The sequence below is a fragment of the Glycine soja genome, chromosome 12, assembly GCF_004193775.1.
Source record: "Glycine soja cultivar W05 chromosome 12, ASM419377v2, whole genome shotgun sequence".
Lineage (NCBI taxonomy): Eukaryota > Viridiplantae > Streptophyta > Magnoliopsida > Fabales > Fabaceae > Glycine > Glycine soja.
In genome coordinates, this window is record NC_041013.1 from 21,732,190 (window position 1) to 21,753,695 (window position 21,506).

Genomic DNA, 21,506 nt, shown 5'->3' on the forward strand with positions numbered 1-21,506 from the left:
TAGTTAGCTTGCTTCTACTATACGTTTCTCTCTTTCTTTCTTTTTTCCTTCTCTCCACATATAGCAAACCCAAACCCAACTCCTTGTCTCCATTTTTGTCTCTCCCTTTCATCATTTTCTCCTTCTTTCCTCATTCTTTCCTTCCTTCTCCTTCTCCCTTCTCTAGATTGTATTTATGTTGTGTCCAAGCGTTTAATATATTGTATTGAATATCTTAATTTGTTAGTCCTATCTCATACACTACTAAAAAAGTAGCTTTTTGCGACACCTGTTCTACGACGGTTATATAAGAACCGCTTTAGAAAGTGATATAATGGCATTTTTGTAATTATTATAATAAAAAATACATTTTACGACACATTCTAAGACAGTTATTTGAAAACCGCCTTAGAATGTTATATGTAATAAACTTTACAACGGGTTTTTACTAAAACCCGTCGTAATTTAGAAAGAGAAAAAAAGCCAAAGCGTGCAGCAGCTAGCGACTTCTCGCATTCAAGCCCTAGCCTCTTCCTTGTTCTTCCAATTAAACCCTAGGCTCTTCCTTGTTCTTCCATTGAACCCTAGCCACTCTAACATTGCTCTTCCTTGTTCTTCCATTGAACCTGACGAGGTGGACGGCTCGAACTTCCTCCATTGCTCTCTCTGTCTCTGAGTTTGGGAGAGTAAACTCACCCAAAAAAAAAAAGATTTTTTAATACACTTTTCCCTCGCGAGTTTAGCAGAGTGAACTCACCTCACCTAGGGTTTTGCATCAGGTAATCGCTTTTCTTCGTCAATTCATCGTTTCCTTCCAATGCAACCACGCTGTAATCTTTTCGAATTCATTCACTGTTTGTTTTTTCTTCAATTCATTACAGCTTTCGCCGCTATAGCAGAATGGAACAAAATGCGTGCAAGGAATTGTCAAAAATTGCTTCGAATTTCAAGTGCGAGAAGGTTCTCGAAACAGTTGATGAATCAATCGTATGCCCCACTCCACAAAAGAACGAGGAACCCCTAACTGTCAAATCCAAAGAGGGACAAACCAACCTTCCTGAAAAGTGTGTGCCCTAATTCTGCTCTTTGCATTTTTTCTTTAAAATTTGGTAGAAATTTTGCTTTTTTAGTTTTTGTAAGCTGAGTTGTTATTTAATTTTCTTTTTTGCAGATACTCTACGCTTGCTGATTTGTTTGGTCACATGAGTTGTTCACTCAGATTGCTGTATCTGTGTAAAAAGGCTCCAATTTTCAAAATGTTTGCCGCCAGGTTGAAGTTCTTTCGAAGAGGTGATTGTTTTTTTCTTTTAAATTCTTTAAATGCCCTAAATTAATTAATGGTTATGAATTGCCATTCTCTTGGAGTTTTTGATTGATGGGTGAGGAATTGAGTTTAGTGTTTTGTTTTCAGGAAATTCTCCCATGCCCATCTTGCGCAGATGAAGTATATACTCCCTAAAAGTGTGTATATAGATAGGGTGCTTGTTCATGATAAGAAAAGCTTGTGTATGGTGCCTGATATGAAGATCACCTTGAAATTTGAGGTTGTGAAAGATTGCTTTGGCGAATCTGCTGACCTGGCTCTTCGACGATATTTTAAATCTAAGCTGATTGATTTCTTTGATATGCATCCTGAGGTAGTTTTTATTTTTATTTTTAGTCGTTATCCTTGTTAATTTTATTTTCTATATATATATATAGAAAGCAACAAATTATGCCATGTTGACAATTTAATCTAAATCGTTAGCTGTCGTGTGTTATTAATTTTTAAGTGCGAGATTATTGCCCATTTCTGATGTTAAGCTCCAGGACATGCCTACCCAAAAGTCAACATCATCTTATAAGCCAGCAAAAAGAGTGCTTGACTTTTCCCTCATGGAGGACAATGATGGCTTGGGCATTGAAATGGACAAGTTAGAATCTATCAGAGCTCTGCATGAATCTAGCAGAGGATGTTCTGAGGATTGCAACTCTTTTGGTTCTGTTTCTGCACCTCAGGAGGTATGACATCTCACACATGTTTGAATTTTTGAGTGATTCTTCATATCATCCTTTTAACAGTCACTAATTATTCCATTTCATATGAAGTAATTTCTTTTCTAATACTGTAATAGTTAATGCTAAACTCTAATTATTTAGGAGGGCACACATGCATGCATACTTGAAAAAAGTGGGATAAATGAGATGTTTATGACAACTGGCAAGATAATGATGAAGTGAGAAATGTTTGAAATATTGGAACTGTAAACATCGGGATAGTCATTTGAAGATATTAGCTTTTATTCATAAAATAGTTGTAATCTATATAGTTAATTTATTAAATAGGGTGTTCACAGGCTGTAGGGGTGTACTAATGGCTTGTGGAACAAAGCACCCTCTGAAGTTCTGTTATTAAAAGAGCAAATAAAAAACTTCCACTGGGTTCCTTTTATTTATAATGAAGATGGTTATTAAATTTGGTGATTGCTCCGTCTTAAAGATTCTTTTTGAAAATGCATGATCAATATTTATTTAGCTTTTTTTTAAAAAAAAAGTAATTGCAATCAGTTTGTTAAGAATTGTTTTCGGTTGTAGCTATTATCTTCAATTGCTCGTGTGTAAATATGCATACAGGACCACTTGGCGTGGGACTTAGGCTTTCACTTCAATAATGAAACCCTTCTATTATTCTTCTTCTCCTGATCAAGATATGACCAAACCCACCCTTAGCGATTTAATTATATTGTATTACTAATTTTCTGATACCCACCTAGAGGTATTGCACGTCATGGTAGTTAGAATTGGATGAATTTGTATCCTGATTAAATTATATTTGTTTTTATTAAAACATTTGCTTCCGTATGTAAACTTGCAATTGTGATTTTTATACTGCATTTTTATTTGTCGAAAGTTGTTTCTCTTTTTCTTTTTAAGTTATTCAGTTCATTTAGCTTATATTTGTAGTTTCAACAGATGTAGTTATCATGCATTAATGAGACATTCATTCTAGTTGCAATAATTTTTTCCCCTGGAAGTTATCATGCATCTAATTTTACGTATATATTTTTTGAAAAAGTTTTGTGCTAAAAAAATGTTAATTAAATATGACACGTAGTTAGTGTTAATTAGTGTCTATATGACATCTAGTAATTCTAAATCACACGATATTTTTTCTTCTTCTTGCTTGAAATTAAGTTTTAAATTTTAAGAATAATTTGGATTGGTTTATTTTGGTGCGCCAAACCTGTTAGAAGAAATGTAGCAGCATATCCATATCCAAATCCAAATAATAAATTAGTTTGGGTTAAAAAACCATTTTAAATTTTTTTTTTAATTTGGTTTAGATTTTTTATTTGGTTCTTTGGATTTTTTACACAGTCCTAGTACTCACATGATCACTTAAAAAAGTGATGTGCATTTATCTTTTATATAATCCAATAGTCAATATTCACTAGTTTATTTTTTATTAGAAATTAATTAAATAATTAAAAGTGAAAATGGACAGAACTTGAGTGTCCAAAGAAATATCAGTATCACTGCAAATCAAATATAAAAGTTTGTGATGAGATAAAAAAAAAAAAAAGATTTTTGTCCCTCTTCGAAAAACGGTAAAAAAAAATCATTTGTGATGATATGTGTACCTTTTAATTATTTTCTCATTAAATATGTATATGTATCAAATACATATTACTGTTCATTGCATGCTTTTATGATTTTTGTTGAGTTTAATTATGAACCTATTTAGTAATTCCTCACTTATTCTCTCCTTTTTCTTCTTGGCAGGCAAGAAATAATGCTCGGATATTGATCTCTGGCTCATTCAGCAACCGGTATGAAAGGATCACACGGTGTGCAAAAGGCTGGGAGTCCAACCAAGTGAGTAAAGCATTAAAAGCCTTCTCTCTTAATATTGCCATTATACGCTTTCTACCAGTTATGCTGCATAATAATTTCACTACGTTCAACTTACAACAATACAGTGATCATATGTCTTTGCTTCTTTCCTTTCAAAATTTTAAAATAGAAATATCATACGCTATATGCTGGATTACTATCAAGTTTACTGCCTAAGTTGAAATAATAGAGATCTGCTAATTCGGAATTTGTCTTTGTTTTGATTCTGTTTGGTCTTATTTATTTCTCCACTGATAAAAAAAAAGCTTTTTTATTTTTTATTAGCTAATGAGAGGTTTATCTGCCCGTCAATCTTGTATTTTAATATTTATTTATTTCTGACATTAGGTATATGATCGGAAGTCTCAAAGGCTTGTTGAAAAAATAATTGACAAAAAAATTGTATTGTCCATGAGAGCCATTTATCAGTCAAAAATTTGTTTATTTTGTTAAACTTATTTGGGTTGGTCTAATTAGTTAGTAAGTTTCGGTTAACTGTTGATTTTTGGTTGGGATTAATTAGATTAAGTGGATTCTCAATAAATTGGGCTGCTTCTTAACTCTTTTGGTCTAGATAAATTAAATCTAGGCATTTGCTATATCCACTCCGTATCAAATGCCTAAATTTGTCCGTGTCTGTAATCTCATGTTTCCTCTATTGTAAGTTGACCTTTATTTCTAAAGGTTGTGTTTTAATTATTAGTGTTTGTGCATGTCAAGTAAATATTGTTTTGGGCACATAGTGTATTAAATTTGATACATATATCACTTATAAAATTATCTAGCCAAATGACTGAGTCTATCTGATTTCTTTATTTTTTTCTCTAGATTATTTTTTTTTCTCTTCAAATTTCTTCTTTGAACTCTATAAACTCCCTCTACCTATTTTGCTTAGTTGTAGTGTTGTACAATGCTGATAATCATCTTTGAAAGTCAACTCTGACATTTCATTCAAAGACGGTTATTAGTCAATAACCTTCTTTGAATGTCTATTCTGACACACCGTTCAAAGACGGTTATTAGCAAATAACCGTCTTTGAAAGTCACCTCTGACACAGCATTTAAAGACGGTTATTAACTAATAACCGTCTTTGAATTTAAACGCTGACACAACATACAAGGACGGTTATTAGCTAATAATCGTTTTTGAATATAAACTCCAACACAGCATTCAAAGACCGTTATTAGTTAATAACCGTCTTTGAATCTAAACGCTTACACAACATACAAAGACGGTTATTAACTAATAACCGTCTTTGAATGTAAACTCTAACACGAAATTCAAAGACGGTTATTAGCTAATAACTGTCTTTGAATCTAAACGCTGACACAGCATTTAAAGACGGTTATTAGTTAATAACCGTCTTTGAAAGGTTCTTACATTTAAAGACGGTTGTTATAATAACCGTCGTAAAAACCAATTTCATTTTAACGACATTTTAAACAACAACGGTTATTAACCGTCGTTAAATGCACTTATTAACCGTCGTAAAAAGCCCTTTTTTTAGTAGTGATATACCGTCAAGTTTACCCCCATTAGTATTGAACCTATGAGGTCACACACAAACGAGTGTTCTAATCTCTGATAAAGAAATTATTTTAATATTTGATGATTAATTAAATTAGAGAATTTAATATGATCAAATGATTAATTAATTTCAAAAGGTGGAATATTATTATATGTTTGCTAGCACTGAAAATATAAATAATATGAAAGATTTGGTGAAATAAGAGAAACAAACATGTATGATTTTGTATTTGGAATTTGGGTTGAAAAGGCGACTAGATACAAGTTTGACTTGGCCAATTATTATTTCAATTTTAATTGCTAAATGATTAGCAATAAAAGGTAACAAGAAATAATATAGCTTAAAAAAAATGATACTATCAATAACGATTTTGATTAGATCAGAAATTTGGTATCCTCAGCGTGCTATAGATAGAGCCTTGGGCTGCACGTTGAAATTATCCCAATATCACTTCTCTATTCTTATTTTTCCACTTGTCAAAGTTGTTGACAAATAGAGATCAATCTCAGTGTGGATACACATAGAGTCTTCACACTATTGAAGAATTTTTATGCTTCAAGAGCTCATCAATAGGTACATTTTTAATATGTCATCTGTTTATAATATAATTTAAATACAAAATAGATCATTTTATTCCGCAATGTGTGTTTTTTAACACCCTTTTTCCTACACTCGGTCCTTGGTAGGCGCTTCTTTTCAGAAATTGGTAGAATCAAATTTAATTTTAGAATCACATCATATTTATTGGAAGATAAAGTTAACGAACCAAGGACCATAAAGTCTCACATTGAGTAGAAGTGGAAAAGTTGAACACTGTATAAGTGAGGAGAAGATCCATAAACCTGAGCCTTGAAGTTTTTGGTTAAAGTGTGATGTCAAGTTTCTTTATGTAGACACTTTATAGATGAACCCATTTATAATCTTATAAACTCCAAATCTTAGTCCTATTGTTGCTTTGAATGGTGAGGTGCCTAACAAAATTTGGTTTGGCAAGAATGTGAAGTATGATCATTTAAGAGTTTTTGGTTATAAGGCTTTTGTGCATGTTCCCAAGGATGAGAGATCCAAGTTGGATGCAAAGTCAAGGCAGTGTATCTTCATTAGTTATGGTGAGAATGAATTTGGTTACAGGTTCTATGATCCTCTTGAGAAGAAGCTTGTTAAAAGTTGTGATGTGAAATTCATGGAAGACCAAACCATTGAAGACATTGATAAGGTGAAATATACACCCAAGGAAGACAATGGTGTGGCTGATTTTGAACCAGTTGAACCGCCTATTCATGGTGATGCTACCGAACCACCTCAAGTTCAACTCATGAGGTCCAACATGGAGAGACAACTTTCTAGGAGGTATTCTACTAATGAGTATGTGATCCTAACAGATAATGGAGAACCTAAGTGCTTTAAAGAGGCCATGGAAAGTGAAGAAAAGAGAAAGTAGCCAAATGCAATGAAGGATGAGATTAAATCCTTACATGATAATCACACTTTTGATTTAGTGAAGTTACCTAAGGGTAAGAGGGCCTTGGATAACAGGTGGATCTATAGGGTGAAGCATGAGAGTAACTCTACATCCTCGAGGTACAAAGCCAGATTAGTGGTGAAGGGCTATAGTCCAAGGAAGGGTGTTGATATGATGACTAAGGCATTACTAAGAAGGAAGTTTGAAGCTTGTTGTGAGATTATCGGTTTGGCAGTCACCTCCACATAGTTGTGAGGGGAGATTTGTTGGGTTTTTTGGACTCCCTTCTTATGTAGAGTAAAAGCCCAATGAGAATACCCATTTTGTCTCATTTATTTAAGTGGAGAGAGGTCAGATTAGGGTGAGAGAGAAAGAGAGACTCGTTTGTGAGGGAAAAGTAGTTACAAAACATTGAGAGAGAGAGAAAAAAAAAAGGAGAGAAAAAATCATTGTGATTTTCACACACCCACCAGAGAACGTTTTTTAGATTGCTAACACTGAGCAACAGATCGTACAAGAAGTAATTATTGTCCAATAATTTATGAAAATATTTAATACACATTAATACAAGACTCACACTACTAAGCAATAGACTCATACGACAAAGAAGCAACTAGTGTTCAATCATTATTTTTTACAAGGTTTCAACACATTGAACCTCCTAACAGTGAACATAGATTATTAATTTTTTGACAGTGACCTAGCCAAGACTATAACATAATCAATAACATTTGTCATTTCTTGCAAACGATTCCCAAGCCATAAGAAAACTTGGAGCAATCAAGGGTGCCCATTAATTTTGCACTTACTTTAGTGGGCTCATTCTTATGTGAGTTTTGTTGTGAAAAGACACAAGAAGCACAATTTGGAGAAAGCAAAGAGGTGGTCTTGTGTTTGTCCTCTCCTCTAACAACAAGCATTGCCACACCAGGCTTTGTTGGGTTCTCAAAATCATCCCTAAGTCCTCCCAAGGACACCATCAACCTTAGGGGACAAGCCAAAGAACTTGAATTGAACCTATAAGTGAGCAAAGCAATCATCATTAGGCACTTGGTAGTTGTGAATTGTATCATCTTCTTTGGTGACTTGCACCACATTCAACAAGATTTGAGCAACATCCTCTACTGTGATTATGACACTGTTCTTGGCAGCTACTCTCTCCACATTCACATCCTAGTCAAGATTGTTCAACGTTGTGCGAGTCTTGTATTATTGTGTGTTTAACATTTCAATAAATAAAAATTGAAGCTTTGGATTTTAAAAGAAATCCTTGTGTATAAAAATTGATTTTTCAATCAAGATTCTAAGGATTGGTTGCATGAACAGGACCATATCCATATGCATCAGACTCCACGTATAAAAGTTAAACCATAATCATTATATAAAAATCAGAGTGTAGAATTGATAAAAAAAAAATATGATACATAAAATTCAACTTTTTTTGGGATAATGTTTGTTCCACAATCCTTCCATCCTACATTATTGATGCGTTCCATTTAGTCTCTAATCTATTAGCATTATTACATCATAAGATTTTTTTTTATCTACAGTGTCCCGCTAAAATTCTCCCCATATGCACGTTATCATTTTCAAATTTTTACATTATTTATCATGCTCCGCTCACAGAACAACCTTCCCCCCTCCCCATTGTATGATAAATGATAAGTCTTAGTGGTATTAGCTGTCACTCAATGTACGCAAGAAACACACACTTCATTTTCTATTATATACTTGGTTTAAAAAGAATCGTTAATAAGTATTTTCTGAAAGTAAACTACACTTAATTTTATCATTTTTCTTCTGAGTTTGAGTGTATGACACTCGTGTTTGTCTTGTGGGCTTCAAGTATACCCCCTCTTCTAACATTGGTTACAGCTGGAGTTAGCTTTAAGAGTATTCATCCTTTAAGGTAATAATGTTAATATTGCAGTTCCTCCTTGCCTTGACATTTCATAAATTATTGTAATTGATTTGAATACTATAGAAAGCCTTTAAATATTTCTAACTGCCCTTTTTTTGTTATTCAAAGAATCGAATGGGAGCATAACTGCACTCCTTAATTACGACCTTCTTTTCCTGTGTGGTTTACTTGAGGCCTATTATTTGCTTGTACTTGGGTTAAAGAAAATCTGATGCATTTTTTGTTGTTCTTTTTTTCTCTTTATTAATTCTATACAGCCAAGTAATTAAGGCCGTTCACATATGATGTCAAATATAATTTCAGACAACCAGAATGAGAACTAAGATGCGTTTAAATTAATGAATTTATTTCTATGACAGGCACTATAAGTTGGCTTTCAGCATTATCTGGTGATTTTATTTATTTTTTTTACTGTCCTAAGTCAAGTCATCATGTTAACCATCATTTTCCCTTCTTTTTCTTTATGATATAGACTTCTAATGATTTTAATTATGTTTAGCAACATATTTTAGTTATAAAGTTTGTTTGACTATTTAGTATAAATAAGTTATTTTTAGTAATTTCTAATATTTTTTTAAATATATTATTTGAAGTAGCATTTTTTAAAACACTAGCTTCTATCTTCTAACTTTTTATATTTTTTTTCATTTTTATCCTTAATATATTTATTCAATTTCCTAGGTATCCTTTTTAAATAAATCATGATTTTATTATTTTTCTATCATTTTATACTTTTTAACCACTTCAAAAACTAATTTTACCGAATACTTATAATTTAATAAGCTATCTTGTCAGTTTCTAGTTACTAGAATTCAGCTTTCATCTACCGGCTAGCTTTCATCTATGAGCTAGCTTTATAGCTTTCAACTAGTTTTATTGAACATAACTTTTATTTATTTTGAATAAGACTTCTATTGAATTGGTCTTCACTCTTCATTCATTAGGCAAATGTTGATATTTTTTATTTTTGCTTAAATGTAACTTTGTTCCTTCTATTTTATTCAATTCACAATTTTGATCCCTTCATTTTCAAATTGAGACATTTAGTCCTCTTATTTTAAAAAATCTGCAATTTTGGTTCCCCTATTGCAAAATGCAAACATTTGATCCCCATATTTTAGAAAACCCACAATTTTGGCTCAGCATTTTAGAAAATCTACAATTTTAACTTATTATTTAATTTTGCCTTTGTTTTATTTCTTTTATTTCTTATTTTGTAATTAATTAATGTTAGACTAAAATTTTTAACTTGTGATAATGTTACAAACTACAAAATGAGAAATAGATCATTAACAAAATACGAAAAAATTTGTATATAGGTATTCTACCATCTTAAATATATTTAGTAGTCATTATCACTCATTAGTGGTCATTAACACCCATTAGTAGTCATTCAATATTTGGTCTCACAATTTCAAAACCGATGGAGCATTTTATTTTTCAAAATGTACATACCAACTTATTACAATTAAATCATTCTTTATGATGCCTTAAATGAATATGTTAGGTTTAGAGTTCAATTGGACTAAAAAAAAGAAATAAAACATAGACAAAATTAAAAATTTAACCAAAATTACAATTTTTTTGAAATAAGAAAATTAAAATCATGTATTTTTTAAAATAAAAAGACTAAAATTACAAATCAAACAAAATAGAAAGATGATAATTACATTCAATTTTTTTTTTCATGCAAATGTGTGGTACATAAAGTGGCTGCACTACTCGACATAAGGTAAAGATTTTCTTGGCCTTTTTTCGTTTATGAGCTTTATTGGCACAAGAAGGTTGGCTTTTGTATTAATCATAATATACTTAAGTGACATGCATAATATATTGAACTTTAATTGAATAAGATTTCATGCACCCGGTCGAAATATTAAATAAGATTTTTTTTTATATTTAAATATTTAAAAATAGACATATAATTTCATTAAAAAAATATTTTATTTCACTAGACCAATAACATAATTTTAATAATTTTGAAAAAAAATATATCGCATTTTTTATTTAATTTACTCTTATGTTATCTCCTATTATTTAATTTATATTTCTTAAAAAAAATTACATACACATAAATATCTATATATAAAGTAGCAAAGGAGGAAGTTTGTCTCTCTTAATCCTCCTCCCTACAAAAGTTAGTAAACTTGCAATTTAGTTTAAAATAGATTATATTATATTTTTGAAACTCATTCATAATTCTGTTGAATTTCATCAATTCTGGATAAACTCACATGTAACTTATCTTATTTTAAAATTTTAATTTATTTATATATTTTTAAAATATTAATTATATTTATGATTTAATTTATTTTTATATTTAGTCCCACAAAGAAAATTCTTTGATTCCATCATTGTTATCTATTATTTATAAAATATCATTTTATACTAAAGATTACATATATTTTATTCTTTATTCATATACTAATTTTAATTTTGTTTCTTTTATAATTTTAATTTTTGTGTGTTTTATCTTGTTAAAAAGATAAATACTTTGAGTCTATTATCATATATCAATTACATGTTGATATGAAAAATTAAAAATTCATTCAATATGAATTTATGTCTGCAACATGTTAAGAAAACTAACTAAAAAAGTAAATTCACATAAAAAAGAAACATAAAATAAAATAACAACTTCAATTTATTTATAAAAATAATATACAATAATATAAAAAATTATTATAAGAATATAACTTCTTTAAAAAAATTGATCCCTTTTAACTTTGGATCTAGTGCCGTCGAACCTGATTACTCAGGGCTGGCCCTGAATATAACTTATCTTTGAAGGTCCAAATAAATAGACTTTAAAGTTTCTTAGCTTCCATGCAAGTTCCAAAACAGCTTTTATCAGAGTTGTTCGTTAAGTCATGATAAACAATCATACTTTATGCTAAACTTATTCTTATGCTTTATGTCAATTAAAAAAATACACTGATCCATTATCTGCTTCTTACCCTTAGTGAAATTAAAAATTGTAGGTGCCCAAGAGGAAGTCATTGAAGTCAAGACATTGTATCAAGTCAAATCAAGTGAAATAGCATTTGAGAAAAGAAAATGTCTTCCTCTCGTTTGATGGTTATGTGTGTATAAGTGTGAAAAAGTTTGAACATTATATTGTAATTATGTTCCACTAATATAATTTACACAAACACTACTATAAAAAGATGTTTCTACATCGGTTCTACAGCATATTTAAAGACGGTTAAAAATCATCTTTGTAGCTAACATTGTAGAAAGTCAAAAACTTTCTACGACGGTTCATAAAAAATGGCCTTAGAAAAGTTAAACATTGTAAGACAATTATCAGGAAAATAATCGTTTTAAAATATAATTTTTTTAAAAAAATTAAAATAAATTTAGGATTCTAAGACGATTTTTCAAAAATTCGTCTTAGAATGCCTACAATCTAAGACGGTTTTCTCAATTTTTTAGAAAACCGTCTTAGAATTTTTTTTAACAAAAAAAAAATAATTTTAGGATTCTAAGACAATTTTCCAAAAATCGCCTTAGAATGTAGATATTCTAAGACGATTGTTCAAATAACCGTCTTAGAATGCTTTTTTAAAAAAGATTAAAAGATCTAGACAACATATTCAATTTCTCTTATAAATTATTTTATAAAACAATTTATTTTATAAACCATAATTAATTCATTATAAAAAAAATTATAATTAAGATATAGATATAAAACAACACAAACTAATAGAACTTAATTTCAATAACAGAGAACTAAATTATGCTTGTATAAAATGCACATGATGACTAAAACTTGCAAATATAACCTTGGGTGCATACAATGGTTTTATATAAAATAGACACGCTCGATTGATTTGTTCCTTTCTAGTTAATAGAAACTGAAATTGATATGGAATTCTAGTCAACTCAGCAGTAGGTAACATAGTTGTTAGGAAAATGAAAAAATTGAGACAGAAGAAAATAAAAGAGAATGACTTAAATATACTAACATGAGATCGTTTTCCTTTCTTTTCTTCATCCAGTAGTTCTATAATAGGAAAATAGGTAGCTTTCTTGCAAAGATCAAATAGATCTAAACTAGTGTAACCCTCACACAAGCCAGCTATATGACCAAAGTCTATGTTGTCTTCAACCCTCTCACCCTTTAAGACAACTTTCAATATTTCAATCCTCTCCCTTTGGTCTGGAACTCCAATTTCAAAGGCTTGAGGAAGATGCTGAAGTATTGCTTCATCAAGTTCTGAAGGACGATAAGTTGCTGCAAGGACCATAACTTGAGCATTCTCTACACAAACACACACACAATAAGTCACCCCAATCAACAAATCTAGTCAAATATAAATACATTGAAAACATTATGTTACCAGCCAAATCTCTATCAAAATTGTCATTATCTTATTTGCAACTTATTTTGAATATTTATGCAACAAAATAAAATAATATGATATCTAGTTTAAACTTATGATCTGTTGTAAATCCATCCCACAAAGCCATGAATTCAGTTTTCATGTTTAACAAAGCCTCGTGATCTGTTGTGCGATACTGACCCAAAAAATTGTCTACTTCATCAATGAATATGATGGCAAGCTGAAGCTTATAAGCCAAGCTAAATACAGCAGCAAATGCAGAGCAATAGAATATTAATAGTAGAATAAAAAAAACCACACTTCAAACAAAGAAAAAGAACATAAAACATAATTAAGCACATTCAAAATTAGATACAAATTTACATCATATAATTACATAGGCAGGGTTTGGAAAATGAAAGGATAGTTACATATACAGGGGTTGCCTATCACTAATCACTATCCACTCCTCAAGGGAAAGAGAATGCAAGGACAGAAAATTCACCCACATATTCTTCATAAGACACAATAGCCTTACTTACCTCTGTGACACCCTCTACCCCTCACATATATACTAACAAAGGAATAAAAATTCAAATATTAATTAAAATTATTTTTAAAACATTTTTAAATACAAGCCTTTCAAAGGGGTAAAAGACTCACATTCACTTTCTTTTACATCATATTCAAACTTGTCCAAATAAATAATAAAGTCATCTCGGCTCAAACAAGGCCGTCTAAGCTTCATACAATTAATATAGAACCTATATCCTAATGTCACATCCTATCAGAGCGTTGTGTTCCCGTGTCCCCTAGCATGAGGTTCTTCATAGTCATCCACTTATTCATCTGTTCCCCCGAACACAAAGTTCAAGATCATCACAGGATCCAAACACAAACAGCAAACCAGGAGTGAGTTATGACATTCCTAACTACTAGAGAGAAACAAGACAACATATAGTAGTCAAATACAATTTACTTAGCATATCTCACATTATTTCATCACTTTGTCATTCAAAATTTACTTTTCAATCATCAATCACACCTTTCAATCATCAATCACAATATACAAGAATCACACACTCTGATCAAGACATAATAACACATCAATTTCATAATAAATAATTAGCAAGCGTATGCAATAGTTATGCTAAGACTCAAGCCTATATGCAATGTGGTATCATGTCAGTGAAAAACCTCGTCGGGCGCCTAGGAGTACATGACAAGACAAACCACACACTAGCAAGTCAAGTCACTCTCACTAGGTAATATCATAGGGAGACCAGTTAGGGTCACAGTGTTTTGCGAGAATGCTCCAACCATATAGGATCAACATAGGCTTAAAGGAGCACTCAAACCGTGTGACCCCCAAGGCCTACACTCCGAAGAGTCCGTCAGGGCCTCTCCCTCCTGATTCAGGTCCAACCCAGAAAACATTTTAGCACACAGACTCTATTTATGAACTGTACAAAATACACAACTTCTCAATTATTCTCAAAATAATTTTAAATCGTCGCCCTTTAAGGGTCTTATCATTAACTCGTCGCCCTTAAAGGGACTTAACATTAACTCATCGCCCAAAAAGGGACTTAGCATCAACTCGTCGCCCTAAAAGCGACTTAGCATTAACTCGTCACCCTAAAAGGGACTTATCATTAACTCATCGCCCTTAAAGGGACTTATGGTCATGTGATTGTACAATTCATAATTTACAACTCAATGCACACAACATCTCAATCACGTGCATACTCAATTTATCACATACACTCGATCTCAATTACAATGGTATAATATCAAAATAGCATGTTATCACACCTCATGAATCATATTCACTTTACCTGTGAACTATGCAATACACACAACTACTCAATTATTTTCAAAATCATTTTAACTCATCGCGCTTGTGATTAAACTCGTCGGGTTCCCACAATGGATCTCATCACAATACTCGTCGCGCAAAACTCGTCGCTCTTAAAGGGTCTTACAGTTGTGTGATTGCACAATTCATAGCTCACAACACAATACACATCTCTAAATACATGTATTCCGTCATTCATCACATACTCACAATTTGAATCATCATTTCATATCTTCAATATGACAATTAATACAAAAGACTATCGCAACCTGGGACTAAAACCCCTCAAATAATATTACACAATTATATCAAAATCATAAGTCAAAATATACCAATATCAAGAGTACAATTTATCAAGAAATACTCATCAGAACATCAATATTTTATTTATAATTATAAAGGAAAAATTGCAATTTAATAAACATCCCAAAATAAAATCCCAATTTAATCCTCTAAGGATCCCTACACATGTTCTCACTAATCCCCAATTGTGAATAACTCATCCCTTACCTCTAAGTGGACTCACGTGTCTTCCGACAGCGACAACGGCATCTCTAGCGATTTCCTGAGATTCCTCCAGTTTTTCCTCCGACTGCTCTGATGGAATTCCCAAATGTCAAAGAGACGGAGAAGGGATTGAAGCCTCCACTTGTACTGTCTTCATGAGATTCCTTTTTCTACCTCCACAAATATTATCTCTCAAATTCCAACGGTGAAAGTGTGTGCAATTGAATTTCGAACATCATATCCAAATTTTACTACAATCCAACGGTTAACAAATCCAGGATCGTAACTTTACCAAGACAGTTTTGGGTTTCTATGGGAAAATAAAAAACTACAATGCGAAGGGTTTTCCTCTAAGGTCAGACACGATTTTGAAATTCCCAACGGTGAGAATTCTTGTAATTGGGTTGCAAACCTGGTGCTTAAATTTCATGACGATCCAACGGTGAATGAGTCCGAGATCGTTGTTTTTCAGAGGCATGTTTGGTGGTCTGCGAGAAATGAGAAGTTGAGAAGGGAAAACGAATTTGAGAGGCGAAGGAGTCGGCTGAGGAATCAGTCTAAAAATTGACCTAGCATTTTTTTATTTATAGTTAGGGTATTCACGACCTATTATTTACTCTATTTATTTATTTTTATTATTTTATAAAAAAAGAAACTGTTATTCTCCATCAAATAAATAATAAAATACCCTTTTTATTTTCTCTCAAACCATTATTTTATTATAACTATTTTTCTTTATTTATTTAATTATAAAACATCATTATTCTCTAAAATTTTATTTACGAAAAAAAATGGGATGTTACAACCTCCAGCCAAATACCCTTCTTCATAGCTTCATAGTATGGATCATGAACTTAATCACATGATTTCTGCAACTTAATATGCCAACTTGTTTTATAGTTAGGGACAAAATTACTTCTCCACTTGTTCAACATAACTTTTTTTCAATCTGAATCCAGGTCCAGCATGATCTTAGACCTCATAATTTCTCTAAACAACTTTGTGAGCCACCCCTAATGCCTTTCTCTCCTAAAGCCTTCCATACCTTAACAAGTATATTATTCAGTTCAAATGCTTATGTTACATTACATAGCTAAATCTCAAGCCCATAAACTAGGACAATTGTGTTATATTCATTCACAAGACACTTTCCAATTTATATGGATTGCAAAGATAACTTTGCCGAACAGTATGTCTCATTGTTTAAAGACCATTCAATTTTATAGCAGAAAACATTAATACTAGTGTGGGACATGGGTAGAATACTGTATGCATACAATATTACAACAAATTCTGATAATTATAAGACATACACCGCAATATTTGTCAAAGAATTTAATAAACATACACACAAAAATCTAGAGAAATTAATACCCAAGTTTAAAATCAAAGTAGTTTTCAAGACCTTTGAAAATCAATCAGCCTCAAATACGCAATAGGATTTGTCAAAATGCAAAACAACAAAAAAGAAAATCATTATCATTTTAAGTTTTAACTAATTTAAGAGATAATCAGACCAATTCACTTGGTGGCCTGCAGCTGAGAAGATTACTTGTGATGATTTTACAATCATATATAATCAGACCAATTCACTTGGTGACCAAAATTTAATCAAATATGAATCTGGGTTAAGCATTAAGAAAATTTCTCTCACTATGAAGTTGCTACTCGTTCATGTTTGAGGCATAAGCATTTCAAATGATTTTATTTTTTAGAATAGACAATAACCACATTACAAGTTTACTTCAACCATACACTATGTTAATTAGAGAATAATATCACTAGTGAAGAATTTCCCCGATTCTCAGACCTTCTTTATTTTCTTCCCCATAACATACTAGACTATCATATTAGCTACCTATAAAGGGAAAGAACTTTAGTATGATGGGTAATTTGCTTTGTCCACATACTTGCTTTAAGTGTTAATAGAAAAAAATACAGAGAAAAGAAGCAGCATGATTTGGGTACATCATATACTTACATGTATTACAAGTACATGGCACTTGACCTTCTTTATTTTATTGATGTGCTGCATGAGTTGAAATAAAAAATTACAATTAGACCATGAAACAAAATATTAGTTAATCCAAATAATGACATCTTAAAAAGTAAGTCTTCTTCAATCTTGCTAAATATTCCATGAAGAGGTTAAATTCAAGTAGAATAAATAGTTTAGCATTATTGTTTTAGTTGATTTCATATTTTGGTCGACATAAAAAAGAACCACTGCACATTTAAAAAATTGCAGTCATTATTTTTCCTACATCCGTGACATGCTTCAGTTTTTATAAGTACATTATATCATATTGCCTATATATTAATATATTATTTAGTATCCTGTCCTTGTACTCGAGTGTAAGCTACATGTTTCTCATTAGTCAATAGCCTTCAATATATTAGTATTCTGTCCAGAACCACTATCAAGCATCTTATTGACATTTACTTCAAACATAATAATAATAATAATAATAATAATAATAATAATAATAATAATAAATGGGGTGTTTATGTGGAAAAGGAAAGATATAAAAAAATAAAAGAAAAAGAAAATAATATATATCCTCAAGAGAAGGCCTTAATGTGAAAATTGTGAATGATTTGACATATACCGTGTCTCCTCCACATTCTACAATTCCATTATCTAAAGATTTGCGTATTCCTAGTTCATGAAATAAAGAGAAATATAGGAATAAAGAGAGGGAAGAAATATAGGATCAGTTCATCCTCCAGAGGGTCTACCAAATCATTATTAGCATAACAAAGTTTTTAAACGGATCAGTTCATGTTTATAAGTTGTACTAGAAAAAGCAATAACATAAGTCAATAAAGGAGACAAGAGATGCACCTTCCTCTGCAAGCATTGCTAGTCCATAATTTGTTGTGCTTCCAAAAATTTGTTGTCTATTTCAATCTGCCTGCATAAAAGTATGAGTAAGAGAAAATATTCAGTTTTTTGCAGTGCATTAGAAAAAATATGGCTTATATTTTATCAGGCTGCAAGCTTCATAAAAAAAAAAGGAAAATCGGCATGAAAACAACCATTAGGTTTCACTACTTTTAATAACAGCATATTTTATTGGGGGTGGGGCATTATCTCTAGGCAAATATTTGCTTATTCATAGAATAGTACAGTGGAAAAATATGATCCAAGGGCTTTGATGCATACTTCAGAAACCAGGAATATACTAAACAAAAATATATACACGTTTGCTTCTATATACTTTTCTGTTGTTACTTTGTCTAAAATGAATATCTTATCTTCCTTTTCTTTGTATGTACCTTATATCAAAATTTCTTCTTTTACCATTTCTAAGAAATCAAAATGTAAAAGATTTTTTTACTTTAGTAGAGACCCTCGCCAAGATGGTTCCAGGTAGAAGCTGTGGTTCAGGTATTAGCCTTAAGTCTGTGCAGAACATATTTCCCGTTACAACAAAGCGAAACTGCAAGACAAAAAATCATATTCAAATATTAGCCTCCTATTTGAGGAAATGTACATGAAATTGAAGGTGCAAGTTTTGATAGGCTCAAATATTTAATCATTTGATGTCAAAAACTACAAAGACAATAAAAAAATCAACCTAAAAAAAATAAAAAGATCAATGTACACCATCCACCCAAGATCTTGTTGCAGCTTATAGTAATAAGGGGCAAATTAGTAGTTACGTAGAAATGTCTTCTCACTCTTATCTATAATCTATTGAGTTTTGATAAAGAATTTTTAAGCTCACAATATAAACACTAAGAAGCATTTGCCAATGCAAAGAATGCACTCAATAAAAGGGAAATGAATTAGAAGAAAAGGGAGAGATTATCTACACATAAAGGATAGGCAAGAATGTTAGGATCACTTTTATGGTTACACTCAACCCCTTCTTCCAACCTAAATCACCAATAGTAAACAAAGAAATTTAGTCAGATTCGTTGATAGTGAGTGAGTTTAACATGCATGCCATTGTCAAATATTTAACACAAGGGACACAAAGACTATTGAGAAAATCTATTTCTAGGTTAAGGAAATAAAATAGCAGAGGAAATCTATGTGTGGTAACAAGTTCAAGGGAGCGAGCTTTGAAACACTGGAACTGCATAACCTGTATATTGAGGGAGAAAGGAACATATTTTGTCCAGAAAATTCCAACTCCTTTGAGACAAAAGCGTCCCTCAAGCAAGCAATGCTTCCATGTCATCTTTGAGAAACATTTACCAAAAGAAAAAGTAAGAAGCGAGGGATGGATAACAGGATGCAACGGCAGTGGCAGCAACTATAGGGTTTGCGGAGAAGAAGGCCTTGGTGTAGGGTTAGCCACTTCAACTGTTCACAGCCACTTAAGCTAACGATTGCATGTTGCCTCCCTCCGCAGTGAAGTGATGTTACAAAAAGGCCTTCCCCTTGCTTCGCTCTCTAAAAATCTCCATTTCCCAGAAAAATCCTAGCACCCGCAACACCGCGATGAAGAAGTTGAGGCGACAAGAAGGAATGCGAGAATGAGAGAGAGAGGGGCCTAGTACGCTATCGATAAAAGAGAAAGAGAAAACCATAAATTAATTAAAAATAGTAACCATTTAAGATGGTTTTTCGAAGATCATCCCTGTTTTCAAGCATTCCAATGAGGTTTTGTAAAAACCGTTTTTAAAATATTAATAATATTTACAAAATTGTCATTGTTATACAAATAAAGACGGTTTTTTTACGACCGACGTAAATACTGTGTCGTAAAATATAGTGTTTTTAGTAGTGAAAATAGATGATAGAACATTTAGATTATGATATGTATTGTTTCCAAAATAATGCTTAAGATCATTGTTTTAATAGCTTTATTATTTTTATTTTTTTCCTTAATATTAGAATGATTATGTTTCTCTACTGATATTTAGGAGGTGAGACTACGCTTAACTGTGTCCCATTTATTTTTTTAATCAAACATGAGGATATCATGTTATTGAAGCATTCATTTTATGTCACCGGTATTTGTAATTTCATATATCACATTAGAAATAGGAGTAGAATGAAAATAAATGACTATTGTGGATATCCATATTTTAAGACCTTACATTTAAATGATAAGGTGTGAACTTATATATGACTATAGTCAAACAAGAAAGAGAGTTGTAATTTGACAATGTGACAGTCTATTGCATGTATTTTAAAAATGTTGAAAGACATATCTTTTATAAACTGTGTAGTGATAATGTTACAATAAGATGACAAAATTTTTGAAAGATATAAACAATGTAATTAATTATTTTGAGTGAAATTACAATATATTAATTAGAGGGAATTAAAAATGTAATTTCATTTTGTATTATGCTATTTTTCTATATTTTAAAAATAATGACAAAGGATCCGAGCATAGCCCGGGTAGGAGACTAGTTAGGAAACATTTTAGTTAGGATTGTTTGTATTGGTTGTTTAGGTCTTTGTTTTTTTTCATTGCATTACATTTTATTCTTTTTGTTGAACTTGTTACATCATGGGTGTTTTCATGTGTACATGAGTCATGTTGACTTGACCTTGGGTGCTAAATGAAAATTTTCTAGTCCATGTTCGACTTCCCTGATTAGACAAGGCCATCAAGGACCTTTTTGGAAGGAAAAGAGAGTTATTTGTTGTTGCCTCCATCAGGCATGAGCGTGCCAAGTCCCTTATTTCTTGATTAGACTGTTGACACATTTGGCACGGGTGTGTCATTTAGCTAACGACTTATTTTCTTATTTTGTGTGTTTTAGTGTTGTTGGGCCTAAACAATTTTTAGCTCATGACTTTAAATAGCTTAGAAAAACTTTGTAGAAGGGTTCCGGTTTTGAGTATTAATAGCTTAGGAAAGCTTTGAATTCTCTTGGCTTTTCTCTTCTCCAAGCATAATTCTTTCTTTCTCTTTTATGTTTTCTATGGGATTGTTCATGACTATGTGTGAGTAGTCCTTTTTGTTCTAGGATTAGGGCATAGCCCTTGACAATTTTATATGTTAATTTAATTTCTGAGGTTTTCTTTAATTTTGTCTTCTAGCTCTTTTCTTATTGTAGTATATACATGTAAGATGCTTGATCA

General features: G+C 31.5%; 1 protein-coding gene and 1 long non-coding RNA gene across 2 annotated transcripts; one reads left to right on the forward strand and one right to left on the reverse strand.

Annotated features, from left to right (window-relative positions):
• The first annotated feature begins 475 nt into the window (after positions 1 to 475).
• Positions 476 to 11,964, forward strand: LOC114379642. Its single transcript, XM_028338329.1, has 7 exons — positions 476 to 758; positions 861 to 1,043; positions 1,151 to 1,269; positions 1,391 to 1,616; positions 1,783 to 1,980; positions 3,742 to 3,834; positions 11,746 to 11,964. The coding sequence occupies exons 4-7, from the start codon at positions 1,419 to 1,421 to the stop codon at positions 11,803 to 11,805; spliced, it is 549 nt and encodes a 182-aa protein (XP_028194130.1). The 5' UTR covers positions 476 to 758; positions 861 to 1,043; positions 1,151 to 1,269; positions 1,391 to 1,418; the 3' UTR covers positions 11,806 to 11,964.
• Positions 11,965 to 12,557: 593 nt separating this feature from the next.
• LOC114379669 lies at positions 12,558 to 20,022 on the reverse strand. Its single transcript, XR_003659554.1, has 5 exons — positions 19,549 to 20,022; positions 18,796 to 18,897; positions 18,300 to 18,369; positions 17,436 to 17,483; positions 12,558 to 13,028 (listed from the first exon to the last, which is right to left on the reverse strand). It is a non-coding gene; the product is annotated as an uncharacterized LOC114379669 (long non-coding RNA).
• Between the last annotated feature and the right edge of the window lie 1,484 nt (positions 20,023 to 21,506).